Source organism: Podarcis tiliguerta (genome assembly GCF_965153285.1).
Source record: "Podarcis tiliguerta genome assembly, chromosome: 2".
Classification (NCBI taxonomy): domain Eukaryota; kingdom Metazoa; phylum Chordata; class Lepidosauria; order Squamata; family Lacertidae; genus Podarcis; species Podarcis tiliguerta.
Window position 1 is genome coordinate 87,048,241 of NC_139535.1, and position 27,412 is coordinate 87,075,652.

A 27,412-nucleotide genomic window follows, 5' to 3' on the forward strand; every position below is an offset into this window, starting at 1 on the left:
AGAGGAGATCCCTCTCCTTCTCAGATGAACCTTATGTGTTGCTTCCTCTGATAAGCTTAGCTGGTCTTTCCTTATACTGAAATGCATCGTGTATCATACTTACCCATGTAATCTCTCTTATGGACACGTAAAACTATTGCATAATATAAGTTAATATTTCTCTGTCAGTGGCTCACTTTTATCTGCAGGGCCATAGCCAGCCATCCTTGCAAAGTCTTGACTGCTACGTTTCCAGGTAGGGCTTCAAATGAATTAATTCAAATGAATTAATTCATCATAACCAACAGCAACTTTGATACGCCTTTCACATAATCTCTGTCTGTATCTATAAAAGGCTCACCTAGCATCACACACAGGTTGAATGAGAACAGCTATTTGTAAACTGAAATGCATCAACTGACTTATAATGACTACATTCCTAAAATAATGTCCAAAAGGGGAGATTTATAGTGAGTTTATGCAGACATAAGAGCTCCACATATAATGGAAAATCAACTACTAATTCATTGAGTTAAATGACAAGAAGTCCCTCCCATAAGAATTAAGGATATGCAGTGAACATGAGGTATCTAAAAATTTAAAGCAAATGACTTCTGCTGTAACTAATAGTAAGTGGAAATAGCTGTGCCCCTTAATTTTTTCAGACACTCGGGATTAATCATATGTTGCATACCAATGCTTAAAAATACAGGCTGAGAAATACAAAAAAGGGTACATACTGGCTGCAGTAAAGCACTTTTAGTTCTCACTTGGAAACGCCCTTTAGCTCTCCCATAGTTAACCCATTTGTGAAGGGTGGCTGAAGAGAATTTTCTGTCCTATGTGGGAGAAGCCTCCTGCTGCTATGAGCACATGAAGACAAATAATGCTTACTACCTGGTGGTGGTTGCAGCCCTCAATACTGCCAAGAAGTGCATGCTACTATTATTTGAGGCGTGCATGGTTTTTGTTCCATTTCCTGGGGTTCCTTCCTCTCCGTTCCCCTTGATTGAAGGGACAGAAAGGAAGCAGCACAATGTTCTAGAACACTGCTGACACTTCTTGCATCTGTCCATAATGGAAGGACAGAACTAGGGATGTAAGAAGGCAGCAGTTTCCATTCCGATCCATATTCATCGCAGTCAGCACTGTTTCCATTCCACTGCAGCTCAGTTTCTACCAAATACTCCATTAGTGATTTCACTGTCCTCTTTTTAACATAAATTAGATAGTGCTATTTTTTATTGTAATTATATCTGTATGTTTTTAATCAACATTTTATATATTTATATCGTTTTAATTCTACTTGTTTTTTAATGGTTGCTTTTTCTTCTATGTTTTTAGCTGTTCTTATTTTATTGGTAAGCTGCCTTAAGTCCCTGTCAAGGGAAAAGGCGTGATATAAATAAATATTGAATAGTAATGATAAATTATATATCTATTTACATAACACAGAGCTGGATTCAACTATATGACTTTTAGGAGACATCTGATGGCAGCCCTTTAGAGGGGAGTGTTCAATGTTTGAGGTTTTATTGTGCTTTGACTATCTTGTTGGGAGCTGCCAAGAGTGGCTGGGGCAACCCAGTCAGATGGGCTTCATATAAATAATAAAATTATTCTTGTTATTATAAGTGCTTTTTTCTTTAAAAAAATGTTTAGGGGTACTCTCACTTTGACTCAAGAAAATCACCATTTTATAGTTCACATTGGGAAAAATAAACACAGTAAATGGACAAAAGTACAAAGATTCACAAAATGTTTAGGGGTATGTGTACCCCTGAAAAAAACACTGGTTATTATCCCCCCAGAAAAAAAACACTGGTTATTATCCCCCCAGAAAGAAACACTGGTTATTATTAACTATTAAGTAAGCTTTTCTGCTAGTGAAAGCCAGCTCAAGGGCTCCTGTCAGTGTAATGTGGCTTTCCCCCTCTCTCCTCCCCCAACTCTGCTCTGGAAGGTTAGGAGAACCTGAAGAACACTGTGCAGGGAGAGAAAAGGGGAAATCTTTCCCCCTGGAAAGAGGAAATGCTTGCGCTGTTGAAACAATTGCCTAGGCATCATTTGCAGATCAAATTATTTAACTGTTTATTGAAAGAATGAAACTGAATTCTAAAATATGTTTTGACCTGGGTGTGGATTAAACAGCTTGATGACAAAGAGGGGGTAGCCTCTGTTTTTTGCTGCAAGCAAAATAGTGTGGGCAGTCTTAGGCCCATACTGGGGCTCTCCAGCTCTCCAGATGCTTGGGAGTACAAATCCCATCATTTGTGACCATGGGTCATGCTGGCTTTGATTATTGCATTTATATACACCTTGCCTTTTTCCCTGATGGGACTCATGGTGGCTTACAGATAAAAAGTAGAACCACTAAATACATAGGGGGAAACCCATCATTTTTTAAAAAAATGAACACTGATAGATTAAAACTATATACATATTTAAAACCTATGAAAAACCACACAAATAATCACAATAAAATCCCTTTCATTAAAAGCAGCCGGTTCCCCAAAGGAAAGATCTATTCACCTGCCGGCAGATGGGCAACAAGGGCAAACATGCGCCAACCTTCACCTACCACAGATGCACAGTAACTAATTTAGAAGAAAATCCACAGCTATTGCCAATAATTGGCAGCCATCTTGTGACTTCTGACAACTCAGAATTGTGAATGCAAACATGACCAAAGGAAACAGCCTTGAAAGGGAGAAGAGCAGTAAAACTTTAAATACGAAGGGATGAAAGTGTTTAGCTGGTCAGTGTAAATAAGTGATCAAAGTGTTTGGAGGGGCCCACCTCTGTCCCACCCCCTGCTGCCCTCTTGCCTCTTAGTGCCCCCTGGGTAATCCCATTGCCCCCCCCAGGGGGCAGTACCAGTCACCTTGGGAACCACTGAGCTAAAGGGTAAGTACTGCAATTCTCACATGCTTTTGCTAACAAGTGGCCCCATAATGTGGTTGAAAAGCTTCCACTTACGTGGTTTCATGGGATAGTTGAGTGTGATCAAGTGACAGGTGATCAACTGATAATTAATTGACTGGCCTGGCAACCCTATTGTCATTTCAAAACTGTACTTTCAACCTAAAGCTTTAATTGTTACCAGATGTCAAGCACAGTTTAAATCAACAAATCATTCTTTGCAGAGAGGGTTCAAGCCTGTCACTTTTGGAGTACAAGCCATTCCTCCTTTTAATTGCATACCTACAACTATTTACAACGGTATCCGGACTTTAAGGCTGCTGGACTTGGCAGCCATCTGGTGCTCAATCTGTTTGCAGAAGGGCTGTGCATACAATTGCATTTACTCAGGCGTCTCCGAGATTTATTTTAGGGTCAGAGTTGTGCATGAGCTTAGACCTTGTGCTGAACATATCAAAAGACAGAGTAACCTTTAAAGTTTATGGAAAAGAGACGGAAGATAACGCAGAAATGCAAGGCCTCTATATAAATCAAGGGTTGCTCAAGCAGTACATCTCTGGTGGGTAAAGTTACCATGGGGCATGATAATAGTTCTCTCTTCTGTGCTGGTCCTTGTAGTCTAGAAGTTATTAGAACAGTGTGTTCTAAAGTTCTAAAGTTCCCTTTAGAAGGGATCCCAGTTCCGACTTAGAACTCCAGTCTCCTCCGAAAGTTCGTGTGGAAGGAAGCTTAATGGTCACTTCCCTAGAAAGGGTTATTCAGAGCCAGGTGGCATGTTGCAGCCCCATGAAGAAACCATAACAAGCGCCACCACTTGCCGTTTATATACAGTGGTACCTCGGGTTAAGTACTTAATTCGTGCCAGTGGTCCGTTCTTAACCTGAAACTGTTCTTAACCTGAAGCACCACTTTAGCTAATGGGGCTTCCCGCTGTTGCCGTGCCGCCGAAGCACAATTTCTGTTCTTATCCTGAAGCAAAGTTCTTAACCTGAGGTAATATTTCTGGGTTAGCAGAGTCTGTAACCTGAAGCGTATGTAACCTGAAGCATATGTAACCCGAGGTACTACTGTACTCCAAATTGTGCCACCGGGTAGAGAAAGTCATTGGGGTGAACTGTGTTCCCACTGAATGGAGCCACTGTGAGGCAGGAGCATTCTTCAACTGCTTACATAATTTTTTGGGAAGGAAGGGGAGGTGATTTAACATTAAGAACACTTTATGCTCTCAACAAAATGAAATAAATAACAAAAACGAATTCTTGAGCTTCAAGAGGCATACTGTATTGCCAAGAGGGAAGGGACAACTGAAGCGGGGGATCCGGCAGTCAGTCTCAAAATTTTCATCCTTGTAGCTGTAGGTGGGCAAGGTGACATGTTAGAGGGTGCCTGTTCTCAACATCAGATTCTATCAAACAGTTCTGTTAAATCTCTGCTTCTCTTTCTCCCAACCTTCTCAGATAAAAAGCAAAAACTGCCATGGGTGGCTTTTCCCGAACTGCAACATTGAAGTCTTATGATATCATCAAGGCCTCATACTTACAGAAGTGTCATGGAGATACAGATATGTGACAAATGCCCGTGTGATTGCGGTTCAGTGGGAGTTCAGTAATTCTCAGTGACAGAAAGTTTCCCAAGAATAGCCAGCACCACAGCCCCATTAACCAAAGACCAGCAGTATTTCACTTGTGCTTTGCTGAATGACGTGGGCACATTGTGTGCCCTGGCTCTTTTTCAGAGCCCCAGCAATTGGGAGATGATTGATGCACAGAAGCATTATTTTGTTTGGGGATGGAATTTTACTTACTTATTTTTAAACAAACCCTCTGGCAATGTGCTATGATGGATTATCTTCTGGCTAGCTAGCTGCCGCTCTGCAGATTTGTGCCAGCACAACAAACAGTTCCAACCGCATGTAACCTGTGCGATTGCATGCAGTAAAGGCAGTGGGGACTGTCTTACAAACATTCAGGACTCCAGCAGATAAGTGCTTGCACCCTTTTTGGGGGGGGGATCTCCTCACCTTGTGCTAGTACACGCCTCACACTCCCCAAGAATTGCACATATGTGTGAATACAGCCACACCTGAGTAAATGAATTTATCTTGCCTCCAGCACCAGCAGAGATACTGGTGCAAGGTGAAAGCATCTTCATTGGCTTGGATAAGAGATGCAGTTATCAGTCCATTAGATGATATTCCCAGCTGTTTCAAGACATTAGCACAGAGCTTTCCAAACTCTGTGTTGTGACACGTTAGTGTGTTGGCTGCAGTGTGTAGGTGTGTTGCACAAACACTCCCTACACTCCTCCTGGGGCTGGAAAGGGGCTAGTTTAACCTCTAGTTTGCTAGTAGAATGGAATTACTGTGTTGTGAAATGATGCATGTCCAAAAAGTGTGTCACCAGCATAAAAAGTTTGGAAAGTGCTGCATTAGCAGGACACAAAGAGCCGAGAGCAGTGATATTACTACTTTGCAGCAAGTCCTTTCCCCAAAGGATTATTCCTTTAACCCCATACTCTTTCTTAACGCATTAAACAAGTTGTGCTGCAGCCATGTTGCTTTCATACACAGAATATGGCTTGTTGTTTTCTCAGGAAGCCTGGTAAATAACAGCATATTGTCAAGGTTGCATTCCTGCTATGCTGGTCGCCCAGTTGTTTTTGAGCAGAGTCCAAGTTACTTACCTAGTAACTTGGTTACCTAGTAACCTTTAAACTAGGCATAAACAACTTTTTCTTCTTCTCAAGGGCTGTATTCCCTTGGGAGTGATCTGTTAAGGGCCACACATGCTATGTGTGTGTGTTGTGGGGAAAGGTGGACTAATTTCATGGGAGCCAGACTCTGAGCTCCCACCATGCTGCCTAATAATAATAATAATAATTTATTATTTATACCCCACCCATCTGGCTGGGTTTCCCCTGCCGCTCTGGGCAGCTTCCAGCAGATTATTAAAATACAATGATTCTAGATCCTTATTTCATCATCTGGCTGCAATTGTGGATGGCATGAGAGAAAACCAGCTGATAAGAAGAAGAAAAAAGAAAAATGCAATGTCATTTGAAATGGGAACATTTAAAGGGCTAGATGTGATTCCCAGAGAGGAAAAATGGCCCAAGGAGAAGGAAATGGCTAGAACAATCTACACAAGCCCTAAGAAGCCAGAATTGCTGTGCCACATGGGTCATCCTATTTGGGGAAACTGTGCAGCTGTTCCACTGTGGGGTTTTTTGTGGGGTTTTTTTTAAGATTACGTTTCTGAGCTCTGAAAAAAGAAAGAAGATGAACACAGACAACATGGGAGGAGTTTGATTTGTTTGCAACGACATGCAGGTGGCTCATTGCTATTCCACAGTAAATGCCCAGTTTGGAAGCCGTCTACATGGAAAGAGGGGGAAATATTGTTAAAAGCCGGGGGGAGGGGGGATAAGGAAGAAACAGAACAGGAAGGAAGGAACCTGATGGCATGGATGAATGGGACAGCTGCAAGGCATGGTGGGGGCTGCAGGTTGCTCATCTGTGCCCTACATGGATTGAGACCCAAGTATTCCTGTGTCTGCCTACTCTCATATTCATCTTGCTGTGATATAAAGTTATGCCCTTCTTATTTCCCCTTTGCTTTTTATATCAGTCCTGGAGGTGTTGCTGAATATGATTAGAAAGGACCAATTGGTTAGAGGGATACAGGTCGGATCTAAACAATATAAATTAAGAGCATTTGCAGATGATTTAGTTTTGACACTGCAGGAACCAGAATCCAGTGTAAAAAGAGTCTTAGAATTGATTCAAGAGTTTGGTCGATTGGCAGGGTTTAAACTAAACAAAGTTAAAACTAAGGTTTTGACAAAGAATTTAACAGAAACTGAGAAAGAAAAGTTTCAGAATGAGACAGGATTGACAATAGTGAAAAAAGTGAAATACCTGGGAATTACTATGTCTGCTAAAAATGGGAACTTATATAAAGATAACTACGATAAATGTTGGTCGGAGATAAAGAAAGATCTAGAAATATGGTCTAATTTGAAACTCTCGCTAATGGGTCGCATTGCTGTGATAAAGATGAATGTATTGCCAAGAATGTTGTTTTTATTTCAGACGTTGCAGATTATAGACAAAATTGACTGTTTCAGGAAGTGGCAAAAGGATATATCTAGATTTGTCTGGCAGGGCAAAAAGCCAAGGATAAAATTTAAAATATTAACTGATGTTAAGGAAAGAGGGGGCTTTGCCCTGCCAGACTTGAAACTTTACTATGAAGCAGCGGCTTTTTGCTGGCTAAAAGAATGGCTACTTCTGGAAAACACCGACATATTGGACTTAGAAGGATTTAATAATGCTTTTGGTTGGCATGCATATCTATGGTATGACAAGGTTAAAGTGCACAAAATGTTTAAAATCCACATTGTCAGAAATGCACTGTTTAAAGTTTGGATGAGGTATAAAGATTTGCTTGAAAATAAGACTCCAAGGTGGTTGTCCCCAATGGAAGCAAAAGCACTAAAAAAACTCAATATGGAGGCCAATTGGCCAAAATATTGGGAGATCTTAGAGCAAGATGGTGATAAAGTGAAATTACAGAGTTATGATAAATTAAAAAGCAAGGTTCGAGATTGGCTCCATTATCATCAAATAATGGAGGCTTTCAAAATGGATAGAAAAATTGGCTTCCAGGTGGAAAAATCAAAATTGGAAACAGAACTGTTAGAACCTAAAACTAAGATTCTGTCAAGAATGTATAACTTGCTGTTGAAATGGAATACACAAGATGAGGAAGTGAAATCAGTGATGGTTAAGTGGGCCCAAGATTTGGGTCATAACATAATGTTTGCTGACTGGGAAAGGTTATGGACCACTGGTATGAAATTTACAGCATCTAATGCCTTAAGAGAGAATATTATGAAAATGATATACAGGTGGTACATGACACCAGTCAAGCTTGCAAAAATCTATCACTTACCTGACAATAAATGTTGGAAATGTCAAGAGGCTGAAGGTACATTCTTTCACCTTTGGTGGACGTGCCCAAGGATAAAGACATTCTGGGAGATGATTTATAATGAACTGAAAAAAGTTTTTAAATACACATTCTTGAAGAAACCAGAGGCCTTTCTCCTGGGTATGGTTAGCCAACAGGTGCACAAGAAGGATAGGACATTTTTTATGTATGCTACAGCAGCAGCAAGGATACTTATCGCACAGTATTGGAAGACCCAACAGCTACCCACACTGGAAGAATGGCAGATGAAAGTCATCGACTGTATGGAATTGGCAGAAATGACCGGCAGAATCAGAGACCAGGGTGAAGAGACGGTGAAGGAAGACTGGAGAAAATTTAAGGACTATTTACAGAAACATTATAAGATAATGAACGTTTGATGACATCGGATTGAGGGCGGATGGGTATTTGGGAAAAAGTGATCAGAGAAAGATTTAATATTTTGTCAGACTTAAGGAAATGCAACCATTTACTAGACTTTAAGAGTATTAGAAAATTAAAATATGATAGAGGAAAAGAATTTGCAGACAGAATATTTGATTTGGAATACAGAGAAGGAAGGTCTGGGGAAGTCGGAGAAAGAAGTCAATGTAAAGAATATAAGGAGACAAAAATTGTTTTTAATATGTTTATTCTCTTTGTTGTATTTTGCTGTTTTGTGTTTGTGTGTTGTAGTATCTATTTTTCTATTTTTTCTGTTTTTTCTTTTTCTTTTCCTTTTAGGTGCTGTTGTGAGGTGGTTTGTTTATCGTTGTTTTAAGTTTCTGTCATAAAACTCAATAAAATATTATTTAAAAAAAAAAATAAAGTTATGCCCTTCTTCTGGTGCAACCTCCTTCAGGCTGCCAACTAGGAAGAAGGTGTTCTCCCCAAAAAGACTCCTTTGGCTGGCACCCACATCACAGGCATCATGGCACCAGGGAAAAGGTTAATTTATTTACCCAGGCATTTTGTGGTTTATCTGTGCACTCTTGGCTTTATGTCTGTGTTTATTGTTTTATTGGAGCTGTATTTCATTTCTAAAACAACTATGTATTTTCTTGGCTTTCAACAGTAACGAAAGGAACATAACATGAAAAAACAACAACACATGAAGTACCGTATTTTTTGCACCATAACACTCACTTTTTTACTCCTAGAAAGTAAGGGGAAATGTCTGTGCGTGTTATGGAGGGAATGCCTACGGGTGGCGGGGGGGATCTGCTGCAGTCGTGAGCAGAGGATCCATGGTTCCCCTTCCTTCCCTCCTCCGTGGCTCGCTTTGAAACAGCAAAGCGGGAAAAGAGCCGCTGAGTGGGGAGGAGAGAGGGACAGAGAGCCTGCTTCTTTAAAGGAGCAAAGCGGGAGAGGAGAGGTTTGGTTGGTTCCTTTAAAGCAAGCAGGCTCTCTGTCCCTCTCTCCTCCCCACTCAGCTCGCTACATAGCAGCAAAGTTTTTCAGCTTGCTAAGCCGGGGATGAGCGGGGAGGAGGGAGAAAAGCAGAGCTTGCTTGCTTTAAAGGAGCAAAGTGGGAGAGGAGAGGAGCCTTCTCCCCCTCTCCTGCATTATTAGCAGCATCCTTCTGCACACACCCCACGCGTGCTCCTTGTCCCTTGAGTGCTTTTCCTTCCCTCCCCACTTAGAACGTGGTTACAAAGCACGGATCCACATGGATCCTCAGGATTTTTGCACTGGGTCACCCCAAATTCACCATCAGATCACATAGCATGTCCATGGCTACATCTTGCACCAAAAAAAATCACGCACCCACTGTTGCCTGGGGCCGCAGTGGTGCAAAAACGTGGTTACAAAGCATGGATCCACATGGATCCTTAGGATTTTTGCATTGGGCTACTCCAAACTCACTGTCAGATCACATGTCTGTGGCCATAGCATGAACCACAAAAATCATACATCCACTGTTTGGTTTAGAATATTTTTTTTCTTGTTTTCCTCCTCTAAAAACTATGTGCGTGTTATGGTCGGGTGCGTGTTATAGAGCGAAAAATACAGTACATATTATTGGGATGCTAGTTAGAAAAAGGAACAGTAAGGAGCAGGCATAATAGGTTCATGGATTGCTCTCCATAGAGATGTGTGTGTTGTAGCGAGTTGCAATAACTGCTGAATTACAAACTTTTAATATGTTTATCTGGAATCTTGATTTTTTATGAAGGGTGATATACAAATCTTTTAAATTTAAATCACTATCATGACCAACAAAGCCACCTTGCATGTTATAAGCCTTCCACAAAACCAAATCTATAATGCTATGTTAACAAGGCTATGCACCCACTACTGTTTACCTTGGCTCCAGTGGTCTTCCACTGCTGGTGTTTGAAGATGAGTACACACAACGTTGGGGATGCGGGGGACGCTGTGGGTTAAACCACAGAGCCTAGGACTTGCCGTTGCCTGCTCCTGCCAACCTAGCAGTTTGAAAGCACATCAAAGTGCAAGTAGATAAATAGGTACCGCTCCAGCGGGAAGGTAAACGCGTTTCCGTGCGCTGCTCTGGTTCGCCAGAAGCGGCTTAGTCATACTGCCACATGATCCGGAAGCTGTACGCAGGCTCCCTCGGCCAATAAAGCGAGATGAGCGCCGCAACCCCAGAGTCGGCCACGACTGGACCTAATGGTCAGGGGTCCCTTTACCTTTACCTTTAAACATCTAAATAGATAGATAGATAGGCAGAAGGCCTATAGAGCGAGATGAGCGCCACAACCCCAGAGTTGGTCACGACTGGACCTAATGGTCAGGGGTCCCTTTACCTTTACCTTACACACAACATTAGTCACAGTCCATCTGTATCCTATAGTTTCTCGAGAAACACTCCAGTTGGATGTGTTTTCCCTCAAAGCAGTTTCTGTCTGATTTGAAAATGCAAATCTGAGGTGTGTACAGTCTTTGCGCATGCACGTGCACTGATGACAGCACATGCGCAGGCAAAAGTTTCTTTGAACAAAAGTTTGGCAGGGGGCGCTACAGGGGTGGGGAAACAAATCCTGTATTGCATATTTGGAGAAAACATCCCCACTCGCGCAGTTGTGTAGAACAATGTATAAATGTGATTTGAAATGATCTCACTGCGGTTTATGCCGCCAATGTGTACATAGCCCAAGTGTATTTATGCACTTGGCTTTTTTGTCTGAATGTGTTAAAACCCAGCCTCAGGGAGGGCTTACTTGTTATTTGTTTAAATCCATAGAATCCTCTGTTACGATATTGAAGCAATGATGCTGCAAGCTGATTGCTGGGAAAAGTCATGTGATGTTGGGAGTGTCTGTGGGAAACAGACAGCACCGGAATTAGCTCAGAGTGTAATATGAGCTGCACAGGAAGTGCTTGTTGAGTCGTCTGCTGGAGGTTGAAGGGAGCAGACATGCTTTTGTAACACTGCAGAGACAGAAATAAATAGCCATGTAAATACGTTTCTGTCTTATCTCTTTCCCCTGCCGGGGGGGCAGGAAAGAGTGGTGTGTTCTTCTCACGCTGAGAAGGATCGCCTATCGCGACCTCTGCCTGGTCCTTGCCGGGAGAGCAGACCGGGAGGTCAACAGGAGACCGAGCCGGGTGCCTGGGAGAGTTGCCAGTTTCTCCTGATAATGGCTCGGAATCCAACATCTGGTAGCAAATCCGATGGTTTCATTCCATGAAAGCAGCGAAAGAGGTTGGTGGATCGTAACTTCATCCTCTGCTTGAAGATAAGGGAAGATATGGTAGCGGGCGGATGGAATCTGCAAGACCGGCAGAGCACCGAAGGAATCAGTTTTGCTGATAAGGAAACGAGCAACGGAACCCCCAAGGTATGCTGATTTTATGGGCTAAAAGGGTGAACGCAGATTGAAGATTCTCTGGTTCACGAGAGCTGTTTTCTTGGATTAGAAACGGCACTGAGAGAGAGCCACATACTTCGCATACCAGGGCCAGATAAGAAGCTTGTTGTTCAAGCTTGGAATGTCCAGTTGCTAAGCAACGAGACGTCAATCTTTTCAGCTACTTCGGAGATAGCTAGCTTGAAAAGGAAGTGGAAAATCACTGGCCAACCGGAAGAGGCTGGGACTGTGAAGAGGCTGGAAAAACACTGAGTAAACATTCCAGCGTTTTGTTTTGACTTATCTCACTACTCTTGGAAGGGACTTTCCAGAGCTGCCTGCGTTTAGCTGCCAGGTGCAAAAAGGCAGTAAACAATCCAATAGACTCTTGGATTTTACAAGGCTCGATAGAGAGAGCTGAGGCTTGGATTCAAAATGGATACCAAGAAGGGGGGAGGCTTACCTTACCCACCTCCACTGACTAATGACAATTATGCCTCATGGTCAGTGAAGATGAAAGCCCTGCTACAGAATCAGAGGATTTATGGGGTGATTGATAACCCCATTCCTCCTGCACCAACGCCAGGTTGGAATTCGCAGAATGTGAAAGCCAGGACGGCCATAATTCTGTGTATCTCAGATGATCAACTCGTGCATGTTCAGGATTTGGAATACGCACGTGAGATTTGGGAAACGCTGCGTAGAATACATCAAAGAGATGCTGGTTCTTCAGCGTTGCTGCATTTTGAGAAGCTGACCAATCTGAGGCTAGCGCCTGATGGAGATGTGCAAGCGCATTTGACAGAGATGAAATTCTTACGCCAGCAGATGGCGCAACGCAATTTCCCTCTACAGGAAGAGATATTCTGCTTCATGATTATTAACAGCCTTAATCGGACTTATAAAACCGTTGCAAGTCAGCTTGGTTCGCTACCAGCGGCCGATCTAACTGTGGAAAGAATCTGTTCAGTCGTTCTGAACGAAAGGGACAGACTTGCTGCAATAGATGTCAAAGACAGGGGGAGAGAAGTTCGGAATCCTGACACCCCCACTGCTATTGCAAGTGAAGAAAAGGCTGTTGCTTTGAACGTTGTCCGTTGTTTCAATTGTGGACAGACTGGGCATCTTCAGCGGAACTGTAAGAAGCCACGTCAACAGAAAGGAGCTAAGGGGAGCTCTGCAAAGCCTGAGGCGTCAGGCAAAAGTCGTACCAAGTCCCAGATGAAACCTGGAAAAGCATTGCTGTCAACGAAAGCCGAAATTTCAATGGAGAACGCTTTTGTTATTGACACGGGTTGCACGCAACACATGACGTCGCGCCGAGGACTGTTTTCAACGTTTAAGAAGCAAAGCTTCACTGTGAAACTGGCCAATGGCCAGGAGCTGAAAGCGATCGGGTTTGGGACTGTGTATCTTGAAAGTCTGAACTTGACTATAAACAATGTGTACTTGGTTCCTGATTTAAAGTACAATCTGCTGAGTGTTTCGCAGATCACAAAGAAAGGACTGAAATTGTCCTATGATGAAGAAAGCTGCAAAATCTTCAAAGATGGAGAACTGTATCTTTCTGCCAGAGAGAAAGATGGACTGTATTTGTTGACTTTTGCTGAAAGTGATTGCATAAAATGTAATGCTTCTGAATCTAACATGATCTCTCTTGCAGGTACGACAAAGACTACGAGAGTAACCAAAGCTTTTCAGCGAGTGTATGCTGATGTGATTGGTCCTCTAGCACCGTCTAGAGGCAATGCAAGATTTTATCTTGTGTGTGTGGATCATTTCTCCCATTACGTGTGGTTATTCATGTTGAACAGACCACAAGAAGCCTTAGAAAGGTTTAAAGAGTTTTGTGGCAAGGTTAAGGATATTCATGATGCTAACATTGATTGTCTTTTCACAGATGAAAAGCCAGTTTTTCTTTTACAGGATTTTCAGAATTTCCTGCATAAGAAAGGAATCAGGCACAAGGTTGCTGTTTCAGCAGATGCATGGAACAGAAGTGTCTGTGTGCAAGTGAACAAAGAATTGCAAAATGGGATGAAGGCGCAATTGCTGAGTTCACATTTGCCACATGAGTTTTGGGCGGAGTCCCTATCATGTTATTGTCATTGTTGGGTGAGAAAGGTTTCCAAAGGTATGGAATGTTCTCCTTTTGAGAAGCTGTTCCACAGAAAACCTTCTGTCGCACATTTTAAGGTTTTTGGATCTCAAATCAGGACAGAAACTCCAGATGGGGTGAAAAATGCCAGAGGCATTTTTGTGGGTTATGAAAAGGGTCTCTACAGAGTAATTTTGTCTGAATCTGGTCAGGTGATTCTCACAAAATTTCTAGAGAGTGCTCCTGAACAGGAGAGAGAAATTGTTCACACATTTCCCACTGAGGACAGTTCAGATGATGATGATGATTTTACTGATTACAGTGGTACTGAGAGTGACAGTGATAGCTCGAAGAGCTCAGTTGACACAGTCATTGAGAGGAAATCTCACACAATGGCTAGACCTTCACAGGTGGAAGATGAACCACTGTTTACTATTGGAACTGGTTCTCCAAAGAGTCCTGAGTTTGCTAACTCAGCTGTAGCATGTGTTACTATTGTTGACAACTCAAGACAGGTTAAAGCTGTGTCTAAGTCAGAGACAAAGACACAACAGGGAGTTGCTAAGCGTAACACTACATTCCCTAGCCAAGGAAATGCAGATGCACTCATTCCTTGGAAATCAGACAACCAGAGAGGTACACTGGGGAAACCAGTGGCGGGTAGTTCCAAGGGTGGAACTGAAACAACAGGGGAGTGTTATATGTATAACAACTGTTTGTTTTCTTCTCTGGATCTCGCAGCACACATTGAATCAAATGGGGGAGTATGTTACGATATTGAAGCAATGATGCTGCAAGCTGATTGCTGGGAAAAGTCATGTGATGTTGGAAGTGTCTGTGGGAAACAGACAGCACCGGAATTAGCTCAGAGTGTAATATGAGCTGCACAGGAAGTGCTTGTTGAGTCGTCTGCTGGAGGTTGAAGGGAGCAGACATGCTTTTGTAACACTGCAGAGACAGAAATAAATAGCCATGTAAATACGTTTCTGTCTTATCTCTTTCCCCTGCCGGGGGGGCAGGAAAGAGTGGTGTGTTCTTCTCACGCTGAGAAGGATCGCCTATCGCGACCTCTGCCTGGTCCTTGCCGGGAGAGCAGACCGGGAGGTCAACAGGAGACCGAGCCGGGTGCCTGGGAGAGTTGCCAGTTTCTCCTGATAATGGCTCGGAATCCAACATCCTCCTGTTACCTTTCTACAAATCCAAATATTGGCAGTCCGCTCCTTCGCATCACAGGTGCATTGGGGGAGAATTAATTATAATGGCTTCTTAAAGGTTGTAAACAAGGGGTAGAGAGTTCAAATGTTGCTGGGGTCTCTATAACACGGCTTCCATGATATTGCCAAGTGTAAGCAACTGTCTAGTACACTTCATACAAGTAGAACACAGTGTATAATTTGTATAGTTATCTATTGCAGTAACTATCTCTTTTTTAAACTACCTTTCAGCCAGTTTCCTTACTTCCGCCGTGCTGGAAGCATGCCGGAAATAGACACCCGGCCCGCTACCCCAGAAGTGATGACTGCCAACAGGGAGACACCAAGGCCTCTCAATGTAATACTTGGCCCAAGTAGCTCCTCCTTGGAGCAAGATGCTGTTAAGAGATTGGCAAATGGTGGCAACACCATGGACATCCGAGAGAAGCATGTGGAGGCCACCAGCCCATCAGATTCGACTGAGAAGCAAGCCAGGGAGAGAGGTGTGATAGCAGCCAATCCAAAGCAAGTTGTGGAGAAACTAAGGCCCACAGCCAATGAGAATCAAGCTAAACACATGACTGTGACAACTGCAGCTGGTCAAAACCGTGCTGGAGGTCTGAATGCAACCCCCACTGTGTATAAGAAAAAAAGTGAGAAGCGTGTGACATCAACATCCAGTCCAAAGGAAGAGAAAAATAAGTCAGAACACAAAGGAAATGAACGAGCTGAGGCTAAATATGGAGCGCCAGCATCCAATCGAAAGCTGGATGAGGAAAGAGGTGCAAAAACAGCATCCAATCAAAATGCCACACCACGACCCACTGCAAGCCACACCAAGGGGAAAGTTTCCGGAGAAATGGACGTAGCTAAAAAGAACCAGAGTTTAGTTGATTCTCATTCTGTTGTCGCAGATCACAGCGTCTCTATCCCTAGGCCAGGGGCTCAACAAGTCACACATCCAGTTCCTGCACCGACCCCCAAGAAAAGGCTTAAAGCATCTGACTTCAAATCTGAGCCCCATTGGGACTTTGATGACCAGTATCTCCTGGACAATTCAACACCAGCATCAGTGAGTTGATATAGCGTGACCTGGCCCTAAATGTCCTACAGAAACCTTCGTTTCATTGTTACACATACAGAATAATGCAGAAGTATAGACCTGGCTTGGGCCATTTCAGTTCTCTATAGTCTGGGGCGTAACCAAACAAAAGAGTAGAAGCTGACTCTGCTAGGTGACATTCTCACCTGTTCTCTTCCCACTCTTCTAATCTTGGCTGTAAACTTTTTTGGCATGGGGATTCCTCCTAGGTTCCTACAGTGTTTTAAACACCTGTTCTGGTTTGAGATGAGGAATATAAATTGATGCATACATAACACCCTGCATTGGGCAGTGCTTCTTTATCTTTGCCTTGGTTCTCTCATAAGATCCCAAAGAGAGATAGATGGGGAACTGAACGGATGATCTGACCCATCCAGACTTCTATCGGAGCAGAGCTGAGACTGGAACTCAAGATCTCCAAGGCCAAGTTTGAAATGTTTCCACTGGGCCCTATGTAGTTTATTTTTAAAAAAATAATGTGTGATAATAGCAGCCAAGGACATGAAATTAGCACTGGCAAACCCAACAGGCAATGCATCTATTTTTCACGGAGGTGAAAATTGGGTTGTGTCACTTTAGACTGTTTATGGTGGCTTGGATTATTGTTCCTACAAAATAAGGTAAATAAATCCATGGGCACAGAGAATTGGCATGAGAAGGGAACGGAAAGTCAAGGTTCCTTCTCTGGTCTAGTTTTCTATACAAAGGAAAGGTATTTTTTTAGTACAGAGGACCACTTAACATCAGCCTGTATCTGCAATCTCTGACACAGGTTTAGCAGCCCAGTGAAACTCATTTTGACTGTGTACACACCACCCATTTACAACATATTTATTTTCCCCCTTGTTCAGTAATCCTGGGAGTTGTAGTATAGCCATCACTGAGCTACAGTTCCCAAGATTCGGGGTGTGGGTGGGTGCATGCATTCAATGCATGGTGTGTACACAAAAATCATTCAGATCATAGCAACTCCCTTTGACTGAGACTGTCCAACAGGATTTTGCTAACGTAACTAACAGGATGTGGTTACTGTTATCAGTGTCAGCTAATATGTATCTCTAAATATAGTCTCTCAAATAAACGCCTCCCGACTTCATTCACCTTTCTTTTCTTTGTTTGTATTTTGAGAGCTGCCCTGATTCTCTGCGGGTCAAGGCTGCCAAGTCTGATTGGCTGAAGGATCTCTTCCTACCCAATCTCACCCTTTTCATGGACAAGACTCACTTCAGTGACAGCGAATGGGAGCGTCTGGACCATTTTGGCCCGCCCTATGGCTTCATGGAGCTGAACTACTCGTGTGAGTAACTCTTTGACGGGGACGACAGAAAGTGCCGAGGGTCAAGGGTTCTTCTCTCTGGGACAAGTGCTCACAGGTCTTTCATTGAGAAGACCAACCCTCTTTCAAATTCCCCAGATGAGAACCTGCTCCCTGTCCCCCTGTCATGTGATCTAGGAACAGCCACCATTTCGAGAATTGTGAGGATTTTTGCAGAAACCCAGCTTTAGGGCAAACCTGTTCACTCAGATTTACTGTAAGGCTTACTGTAAAGAACACAGCAAAACAACATGGGAGGCAGGCAGCAGTTATGGGTTACCGGTCTCTGCAGCCGCAGCAGGCGCTGTGATTCTCCAGTGGTTAAACTTCACCCCTGGAGGCACACTCCATTGTCTCTCGAGACAGATGGATGCAAAGAAGAACAATTGTAAAGAAGCAGGGATTATTTCGCTACGAGGTAGATAGTATCCTCAAATAGAAGCATTTCCCACCTTCAGGGCGGTGGCAGCTTGTAAGTTATTCAGATGATGATGATGATGAACCAAGAGAGGACATTATTGGATTTTTCGCTTCAAGTGCCAAAATGCCTCGAGGTAGCCTTAACAGAAATAAATTGAGCAGATGCAAAAGGAAGCATGGTTCCTGCGTCTTTGATGTTTGGGTAGAGGAGGGGAAGTGTAAGTACACCCTGCTGGAATTCCCTCCGGTGCCGAGCTCTTAAAGATGCAGGAGACTCCCCCTGCCTCCATGTCCTCTTTGGGTCTGGCCTCCCTTAGCAGAAGGTGCCTATGCGCTCCAGGTGGGCTTGAGCATTTGGTAAATGAGTGTGGTGAGGAGCATCTTGAGTATCAGTGCAAATGCATCCTTAAAGTAGAAGGCTGTAGAACAGGGTTTCCCAAACTTGGTTCTCCAGCTGCTGTTAGACTACAACTCCCATTATCCCTAGTGAGCCAGACCAGTGGTCAGGGATGATGAGAATTGTAGTTTGGAAAGCACTGCTATAAAAGCAGACTCCTTCAGTGGAAGGGGCTTTTCAGCAGGGCCGGAGGACCTCTGGGCTGCAGAACTAATTAGGTCTGGTACAGGTCCCAATTTGGCCACAGGGCTGCTTCCTCCCAAAAGTCATGCTGTAATGACAGCATAGAGAGAGCAAACCAGCTGGGATCAGCTGCTCTTCTGGATTCCCTATGGGGGACTCCAGCAGAAAGCAGAGAAGAAAGTGGAGCTTTAAGTTAGCACCCAGCTGCTGACAGACACTGACATCAAGCCAGGGGAATTCCTTTGCCAGGCAATTCCAGCTCCAAGTCAGTGCCTGTCAGCTGACAGTCATAGGGGTGTCAAGTGGTTGACAGGTAAGCGGGCACCTGCTAAAATTGCCTCCTGAGGCTGGGAGAACCCAGGATCTGGCCCAATATATTTACTTAAAAGTATTAAGAAGGTCAGGAAGTCTTTCAGGAAGCATTCCAGATAAAGACCAGGGTGAAGAAAGCTCATAGTGGGGATCTCCTTTTAGATAAAATTTATGCCAACTTTTACCCAACTGCGGTAATAAACCTTGAAAAAGTTCAGTTTGGCATACACTATTACTCAGCTATATAGAATGGAATCTGTTTTGCATTACATTAAGCTGGATTCTGGTAGTGATGAGGCCCCCCTGCTTTGGAGGAGCTGTGTGCCCTCAACAATATTGTGGATTCAGCAATGCTGTATGTACTTGCTGAACTTCAGGCGCATGATTTATGACTTTCCTGTTCCAGCAGGCATTTTAAGTTAGGGTGGGGTTTTAGGAGACATTTTTATTGTTTCATTTTCTGTATGGTTTTTTTAAAAAGGTACACTGCTTAGAAATGATAATGATTAAGCAGGATATAAGAGTATTAAATTTTTAAAAAATAAAATAAAGGTAGAATCCCAGGAGGGGTGGGGTTCCCCAGGTCTTTCAAAGAATTATAGACTAGTAGACCAAACTGCAGGAGGCAGTGGAAGACAGAAGTGCCTGGCATGCTCTGGTCCATGGGGTCACGAAGGGTCGGACACGACTAAACGACTAAACAACAACAACAAGAGTTGGAAGGGATCCTGAGGGTCATCTAGTCCAGCCCCCTGCAATGCAGGAATCTTTTTGCCCAGTGTGGGGCTCAAACCCACAACCCTGAGATTAAGAGTCTCCTTCTGTACCAGCTACGTTATCTATGGGATCTTTGACATGTCTGCTACATGTATGACTGCTTCCACCTTGGGCAAAAGTCATGGGTGTGTCTGAGGTGCATTGAACCTACGTTCTTATGCTCTTAAGCCCTTAATGAAATAATGCATTATCTGTCGAGAAAAGGGTTAACCAAATAAGGGATGCTTTGCTTGGGGAAAGCTGCAGAAGAATGTCCTTTTATAAACTTAAGAGCTTCATGAGATAAAATAAATGCACACCTCATATAAAGTATCTCTGTGTTCCTTTGTAATCCAAGTCAAACACTTATTTGTTTGAAAATGTATAGCCCACCTTTCCATGTATTTTTTTAAAAATAATTCTCAAGGCAGCTTCCGGTAAATGTTTTTTAAAAACCAAAAACAGAGATGCTTCAGAAGTTTGAAAGCTATGTTTGTAAACTGAGCCTGCACAGTTTGTGCTATTACACATTGGGTATATCAAAAAGCTTGCAGGATTTTTTATTGTTTGAAAAGGAGTGTCGTGGGCATTGAAATTGGGGTGGGGGGAGAGCAAGGAATCTAAATGTGCACTAGACACGCCCCCCCTGTGTACAGATAGCAACAATTCAGCAACTGCTCCGCTGTCTGCAGGTATGGACTTCTTACAAAGCGATGTCTACAAAAGTGAAAATGGCAGCGCTTCAGGGGCCAAGCCTAAGACAAGCTGGCAGACTTTAAAGTGCTCTGATTCTGTTCTGTTCCTGTGCCTTACTTCCATCCTACGCCCCAACCAGTTCAGAGATGTGCATGTTTACTGCCTGCCCTTCATACTAAATAAGGACGCCTTTTGTCTTTCAGTGGTAAAACAAGTCATCACCATGCTTCCCCCTAAACCGTACCACCAAATTCTCTTTGCACGCAACAGCAGCCAGACTTCCAGGTGTATCAGATGTGCGGTGGTAGGGAATGGGGGGATACTGAACAACTCCAAAATGGGCCAGGAGATTGACTCCCATGATTACGTGTTCCGGTAAGAGAAACTGCTATTTTCCTGTGTTCTTCTTCTGCCTATCTATATATCTATTTAGATGTTTAAAGGTAAAGGTAAAGGGACCCCTGACCATTAGGTCCAGTTGTGGCTGACTCTGGGGTTGTGGCGCTCATCTCGCTCTATAGGCCAAGGGAGCCGGCATACAGCTTCCGGGTCATGTGGCCAGCATGACTAAGCCGATTCTGGCGAACCAGAGCAGCGCACGGAAACGCCGTTTACCTTCCCGCCGGAGCGGTACCTATTTATCTACTTGCACTTTGACGTGCTTTCGAACTGCTAAGTTGGCAGGAGCAGGGACCAAGCAACGGGAGCTCACCCTGTCACGGGGATTCGAACCGCCGACCTTCTGATCAGCAAGTCCTAGGCTCCGTGGTTTAACCCACAGTGCCACCCGCGTCCCAATTTAGAAGTTTAGTCCTTCCTAAACAAGGAAACAAAAACAGTCTAAGGTAGCTGAACAGCATTGTTAAAACAGTAACGTGTGTGCACGTATTTATGTGTGCATATGTGTGTTTGTGTATATCAGAAGTCAACGAAAGCATAATCCATGAAAGTACCAGAAGGATAAAGCCAGAATTAAAACTGGCATCTCCTCTCAGTACTGAAGGATCGAGATTATCTCCCCTCAACAGTCTGGAGATTGGCAGAAAAGTGCTGTGTAAAGCCAATCTATGACAGAAAGTCACAAGGAATGAGCTAACTGATGTCTGTGTCTGTTTTTAAACCTGCACATGCTCACAGTTTGGGGCAGACAGGATTGGGAGCAGGGAGCTAAAAAAGTTCTGTTTCTCTTGTCTGCTTGAGTAAACTTCCTCTTTTTTTGCCTGTATGGGTAATCCTGCAGAAATTGTTTACTGGTCACTATAAAAGGAAGCCTCAGAGAACAAGGAGGGGCTCAGCCTTTGGGGGAGAGATCCCGCTGCAGCCCCTGCTCAGGTGAATAAATTCTGTCTTTCGTCTGAAAGAACCCGTGTCTGTCATTATTGACTGGGATAAATCCTGCAACAGTGCCACAAAGCATTCTTGGTCATCTACTAAAAACCAATGTTATAAGCCAAAACTGTGTGTGTGTGTGTGTGGCGAGGTGAACTTCCATCAATAATTCTTTGAGCAAAAGAATGTCCTTTGAAAGTGCTTTCAATGTATAATGTAGGGATATTTGGGGCATCTAAAGGCAGGGAATCTTCTGATGGTGATGAGAGGGATGCTTCATACAGGAGAAGGCGGTCCTAGGGACAGGGCCGATTCACCAACACTGCTGTTTCTTTTCCAGGTAGTTTGAAAAATCTAAAACTGATGGTCCTAAACCAAATATTATGCACACAAAACAACCTTTTCTCTCTCTCTCTCTTCGGAGCCAACATCGTTGACAACCTTTTTTAAAATTAAAAGTTATGGGGGATTCCCACACCTTATATACTGTATAGTTTATTGCTTATGTCTACATATAAATTCCATGCCAGGGTATTTGGAGTCTTCTCCAAATGTCAGGATGCTAACAGCTATCCATTATACACCAACCTTGTGCATATGTGCAAAGATCGTGGTTCCGATTAAGTTTCATTGTTCTGGCTTACAGAAAACTGAAACCACCTAGATATCTTTAACCTTTGGAGCTCCATTCATCTAGAAACTTGCTCAAGCCACTTATTTTGTATTAAATATTGAAAACCACCCACCCCAGCAGCACTTTGTGAAATCCAGTAATGAGAAGCTGCTACAAGGCTAACTCTGCAATGTTATATGGTCACTTTTGGCCAGGGTGAGTGGGGCCGTGATCAAAGGTTTTGAGGAAGACGTGGGAACAAGAACGTCCTTCTATGGATTCACAGCCTACTCCTTAGTGTCTTCTGTCTCAATTCTGGGAAATCGTGGATTCAAGAAGATCCCCATGGGAAAGGTAACACAGATTATGGTATATTAGATGTTTTCTTCCATGTGGGACAGCTAGTAGGGTTTTTAGAGAGGGGTCATTTAGATGAGAAAAATGGTGAAGGGGGAAAGGTTTATTCCCCACCCTCCAAGCTCCACATTAAAATCCAAGCACTGGTTCCTCAGTCTGTGACCACTTGCTGTCTATTGACATTAGGCTTGACAATAGATGAGCCTTTAACCCTAGTCCCAGCGTGTGTTTCATGTTGCAGAACAGCAGACCAGTCACTAAAGTGCCCAGCTCAGTTCTCCGCAGAGGTGGAGCTAGCTGCTCCGGCACCCAGAGCGGCACACATGCTGTGCACCCGGGGGGGGGCTAGCCGCGGGGGGGGGAGCATCCCAGGGGGGCGGCGCAGCAATGTCACCTCCCTCAGGGATGACACCCGGGGTGGGCCGCACCCACTGCACCCCCCTTCCTCCGCCAGTGGAACTTCTTGGGAGAGCCACACAGTACCTAGTTTATGTTGAACCTGAATAATCTGGGTTGTCTCTGGATTTTTAAATCAGCACTCCAAATTTTGCAGAGCATTCCATTTTCTGTCGTTTTGCCGCTCTTGTTCCAGTGAGGTTGGCCGTGTCTCATTTACATAAATTATTCAGAATGAGGTCTGGATCAGAATTTGGATTTTGTTTGGCCAGCACAGAGTGCCTACCCATTCATTAGTTGTGCTCTGGCAGCGCTTATGCTCCATCTGCTGCAACCCCTACCAGCGTATGTGTGGCTTGTTTCCTAGGAGATCAAGTACCTTCATTTCCTGGAAGGGCCAAGAGATTACGAATGGCTGAAAGCTCTTCTGCTGAACACGAGAGTCAGGAAGGGATTTTTGGATGGCTATGGGTAAGAGAAGCAGATTTCCCCCTTTTTGTTTTTCAGTCCGTTTCAGGACAATGTTCCTTAAGAGTTTGGCCATTTTAGTTTGCATTGGCAGAAGACCATGGGCAGATCCACACCATTCATTTAAAGTACATTCAAATTTCCATGTGGCAGTCAACAAATAAGGTATCACTCCCTTCTGCTTCATACTACAGTTGACTTCTTCAAATATGGATAGTGAAAACAATTCCAGAGTTAAAGCACTGGATTCTCCTGCTATTTTAACAAGTACAGTGGAACCTCGGTTATCAAATGTAATCCGTTCCAGAAGACCGTTTGACTTCCGAAACGTTCGACAACCGAGGTGCAATTGCTGGTCGGCAAAATCCATTGAAAAAATGGAGAAACATGCCTTGGAAGCCATTCAATTTCCGAGGCGCGTTCGAAAACGGAAGCATTCTCTTCCGGGTTGTTGGTGTTCGAAAGCCAAAATGTTTGACTTCCAAAGCGTTTGACAACCGAGGTTCCACTGTAGTTGGTGAATCTTCAACCAGAACTCCTGTGTATGCGGGAATGCCCACCAAAGATTGTAGTATGTGCTCTTGCAGGTACAGCCATGTCAACATAAAGGCTTGATTGAGGACATCATATGTCACATGGTCACTCCAGGAAGACCTGACGGGCTGGAATATTGTCAGCAAAGACTCCCATGCTACTGTGAATGAGCACAGGGCTTTTCTTTAGCAGCATTTGAACTCAGTGAGAAGAGAGCCTTTGGTCTCTTCATTCAATTTCTGTGGTAAACACAACATCCTTTCCCCATCCCTTGATGACGCTTCATTTCTTCCCCTTCCCCTTTTAAAAGCCACGTCCTCCTCGCCTCCTTTCCCTTTTTTGGCAGCGCTTTTGCTTTGTTTCGAACAGCCAGTTCCCATACAGTTCTTAGGCACACCCTGAAAAATGGTGGCTGCCTACCACATCACCTAACTCATAGGAGAAGTGGCCGAACTAGTTCTTGCTTGAATGGCACGTGCTTGGCCTAAAAGGTTATTTTCTGTTTCCATTCCCAGGCCATATCCCCGGGATAAATTTGGTAGCAATTTCACCCTGGATAACTACTTTGTCATTCATCCCGATTTTCTCAGATACATGAAAAACAGGTATGTGGTATGTAAAGTTAACTTGAATGATAAGGGATGCTCTGGGCTAGCAGGGTCCAAATAAACAAGCTTGTCAGGTCCAGTAAGGTGATAGGGCTCCTTGTCCTGGCATGATGGTGTCATCATTTATGAACAAGAACAGCTGCCACTGCCTTCAATGGTAGTTAGAGAAGCTGTACCCACTGACAGCCGGGGCTTTTTTTCAGCCAGAACTCTCTGGTACTCCCCTCTTGGGGAGGTGTTCATAGTGAGTTCCAGCACCTCTTTTTCTAGAAACATAGCACTGGATTTCTTCTGCACAGTTCTTAAAAACACAGGGCCCTTTGACCGAACGGAAGATGGCAACTTTTACAAATGAGGAGCATCCATTGTTAGGTTGGCTTTACAGTGGTACCTCAGGTTACATACGCTTCAGGTTACATACGCTTCAGATTACAGACTCCACTAACCCAGAAATAGTACCTCGGGTTAAGAACTTTTGAAATATACTCAGAGTCGCAAAGTGATTTCATGCTCTTTATTCAGCTCATAGTGGTGAGGAGGAATGAATGAAAGTCCCCTCAAAGTATCTGCTTTATATACATTATTTACACAATGGGCTGCACATGATTGGCTAATTCTGGAATTCTACTGTAAGCCAATCAGGTTGTGGATTCACTTATATCTGGAGCATGATTGGGTGGTTCCTGCCAACCAATCAGACTGCTGCATTGTTCTAGGACCAATCAGACTGCTGCGATTTGGATCCTATTGTTCTAGGACCAATCAGACTGCTGCAGTTTCGATCCTATTCAACTCAGTACATAACACCCCTCCCCTCTAAGTTCCAGTCCTGCCCGGGAGGTTACATTCATAGTCCTCGAGGTACGCCGGCGGCCTACGTGTGCGTTGCGGCCTCTGGTGTTCCCTGGTCCGGGGTTCAGGTTCTGGCTCGTGTTCCAAGGATGCTGGCTGTGATGGGCCTGTTTGGTCTGGCGCAACCGGCTCGCTCAGTCGTGGTTCTGGGTCCGGTGTCCTTTCGGCCTCGCGGGTCCTCTCTGTATTTACTGATTCTGCCTCTCCTGCTGGCCCCTCCTGCTCTATGGGCCTCACTGCTGCTCTGTTCCCTTGGGACTCCTCTGACCTTTCCTCCTCCTGGTTTTCTCCCGGGAATCGTCGCCGTATCTGGTCGCAGTGGCGGCGCCAGCATTGCCCCCCATCCGTTAGCACCTCGTATGACACGGGGCCAGTGACCCTGGTGACTGTGGCGGGTACCCATGCTGGGCCTGCCCCAAAATTCTTTGCGTACACTGGGTCCTGGGCCTCAAAGGTCCGGGGGTTCCTGCCTTCCCCCACCACTACCTCATCCTGAGCTCTATCGGGGTGAAGGCGGTCCAATCTGATTGCAAGGCGCCGACCCATTAGTAGTTCAGCGGGGCTCCGGCCAGTCGTTGAGGTGGGGGTGCTGTGCTGTGCTAGGAGGAATGTGGCAAGGCGGTACTCCCAATCCCCTTGCGTCATGCGGCGAAGGGTGTCCTTGGTGGTCCGCACCATGCGTTCTGCTTGGCCATTGGTGGCAGGGTGGAATGGCGCCGAACGGATGTGGCGGATGGCGTTCTGCGCTGTGAAGGTTTGGAATTCTCCTGACGTGAATGCAGTCCCGTTGTCTGAGACGAGAGTGTCAGGGAGCCCGTGGGTTGCAAACAGCCTGCGTAGTACCCGGATGGCTGCGGATGTAGAAGTGGACGGTACCAGTGCGACTTCCAGCCATTTGGTGTAGGAGTCCACCACTATGAAGAATGTTTTCCCCTGAAAGGGGCCAGCGAAGTCCACATGCAGGCGTGACCATGGTGCTCGGGCGGACTCCCAGGACTGGACTGGGGCCCTTGGGGGATCTGGGCGGGATTCTTGGCAGGCCTGGCAGTGTTTGACCCAGGCCTCTATCTCTCCGTCGATCCCCGGCCACCACACATAACTCCTGGCCAGGGCCTTCATTCTTACTACCCCTGGGTGTGTCTCGTGTAGGGCTGTGAGGACCCTTTTGCGGAGGGGCTGGGGAACAATGACCCTGCTTCCCCATAACAGGCACCCCTTGTGGGCCGACAGTTCATGTTTGCGGGTTGTGTAGCCAGCGAATTCTGGCCCAGGGCTGTTGCTGGGCCATCCCCTCCACACCCAGTCCAGGACCCGGGAGATGACCCTGTCTTTCTTGGAATGGTGTGCAACTTCTTGTGCCTGAATGGGGCGGTCGGGAAGCAGCTCCAGGCTCATAACCTCTTGTGCAGGTGCTGGGTCGGGGCCTGTTTCCGGTAGTGGTAGCCTGCTGAGGGCGTCCGCATGGCCCATCGCCTTCCCAGGTCGGTGAATCAGTGCATACTGGTAGCTGGCAAGGAAAATTGACCACCTGAGGACGCGAGGAGACAGCACTTGGGGGGTCTGCTTTTCGGGGGCAAACAAGCCAAGCAACGGCTTGTGGTCAGTCACCACGGTGAAGGGCCGCCCGTACAAGAAATCATGGAATTTTTTTACTCCCTTTACAATTGCCAGCCCCTCCTTGTCTATTTGTGAGTAGTTCCGTTCGGTTGCGCTGAGTGTCTGGGAAAAGTATGCTACTGGTACCTCTCTTCCATCCGGGAGTTGGTGTCCCAGGACAGCGCCAATGCCATAGGGTGAGGCGTCGCATGCTAGCACCACCGGCAGCCTCTCGTCGAAGTGTGCCAAGACCGAGTTTGAGACAAGCAAGTCCTTGACTGCCTGGAATGCAGCCTCCTGGCGCTGGCCCCACACCCAAGGGGCCCGCTTGTCCAGAAGTCTGTGTAGGGGCTCTGCTACCGCCGCTTTGTGGGGAAGGAAGGAATGGTAAAAGTTCAATAGTCCCAAGAAGGCCTGAAGTTCAGTCTTGTTCTTGGGCGCTGGGGCATCACAAATGGCCCGTACCTTGTCCCCAGTCGGGTGGACCCCTTCTGCGTCCAC

At 44.9% G+C, this 27,412-nt stretch overlaps 1 protein-coding gene and 1 long non-coding RNA gene across 3 annotated transcripts in view; one reads left to right on the forward strand and one right to left on the reverse strand.

Annotated features, from left to right (window-relative positions):
- ST6GALNAC1 (ST6 N-acetylgalactosaminide alpha-2,6-sialyltransferase 1) overlaps window positions 1–27,412 on the forward strand; it is a 36,199-nt gene that overhangs the window by 1,932 nt on the left and 6,855 nt on the right. Inside the window, exons 1-7 of one of the 2 annotated variants that reach the window (XM_083429909.1) lie at window positions 2,760–2,886; window positions 15,230–16,049; window positions 17,208–17,376; window positions 20,362–20,533; window positions 22,316–22,454; window positions 23,221–23,324; window positions 24,371–24,460. In XM_083429909.1, the coding sequence (XP_083286035.1) occupies window positions 15,261–16,049; window positions 17,208–17,376; window positions 20,362–20,533; window positions 22,316–22,454; window positions 23,221–23,324; window positions 24,371–24,460 (1,463 nt within the window). In that variant the 5' untranslated portion in view covers window positions 2,760–2,886; window positions 15,230–15,260. Of the gene's footprint in view, window positions 1–2,759; window positions 2,887–15,229; window positions 16,050–17,207; window positions 17,377–20,361; window positions 20,534–22,315; window positions 22,455–23,220; window positions 23,325–24,370; window positions 24,461–27,412 lie in introns of those variants that run through there. The other variant, XM_083429908.1, reaches the window with a different exon arrangement.
- On the reverse strand, window positions 4–6,489 carry LOC310672577. The gene is made up of 3 exons (XR_014508666.1): window positions 3,739–6,489; window positions 1,802–3,033; window positions 4–1,759 (listed from the first exon to the last, which is right to left on the reverse strand). It is a non-coding gene; the product is annotated as an uncharacterized lncRNA (long non-coding RNA).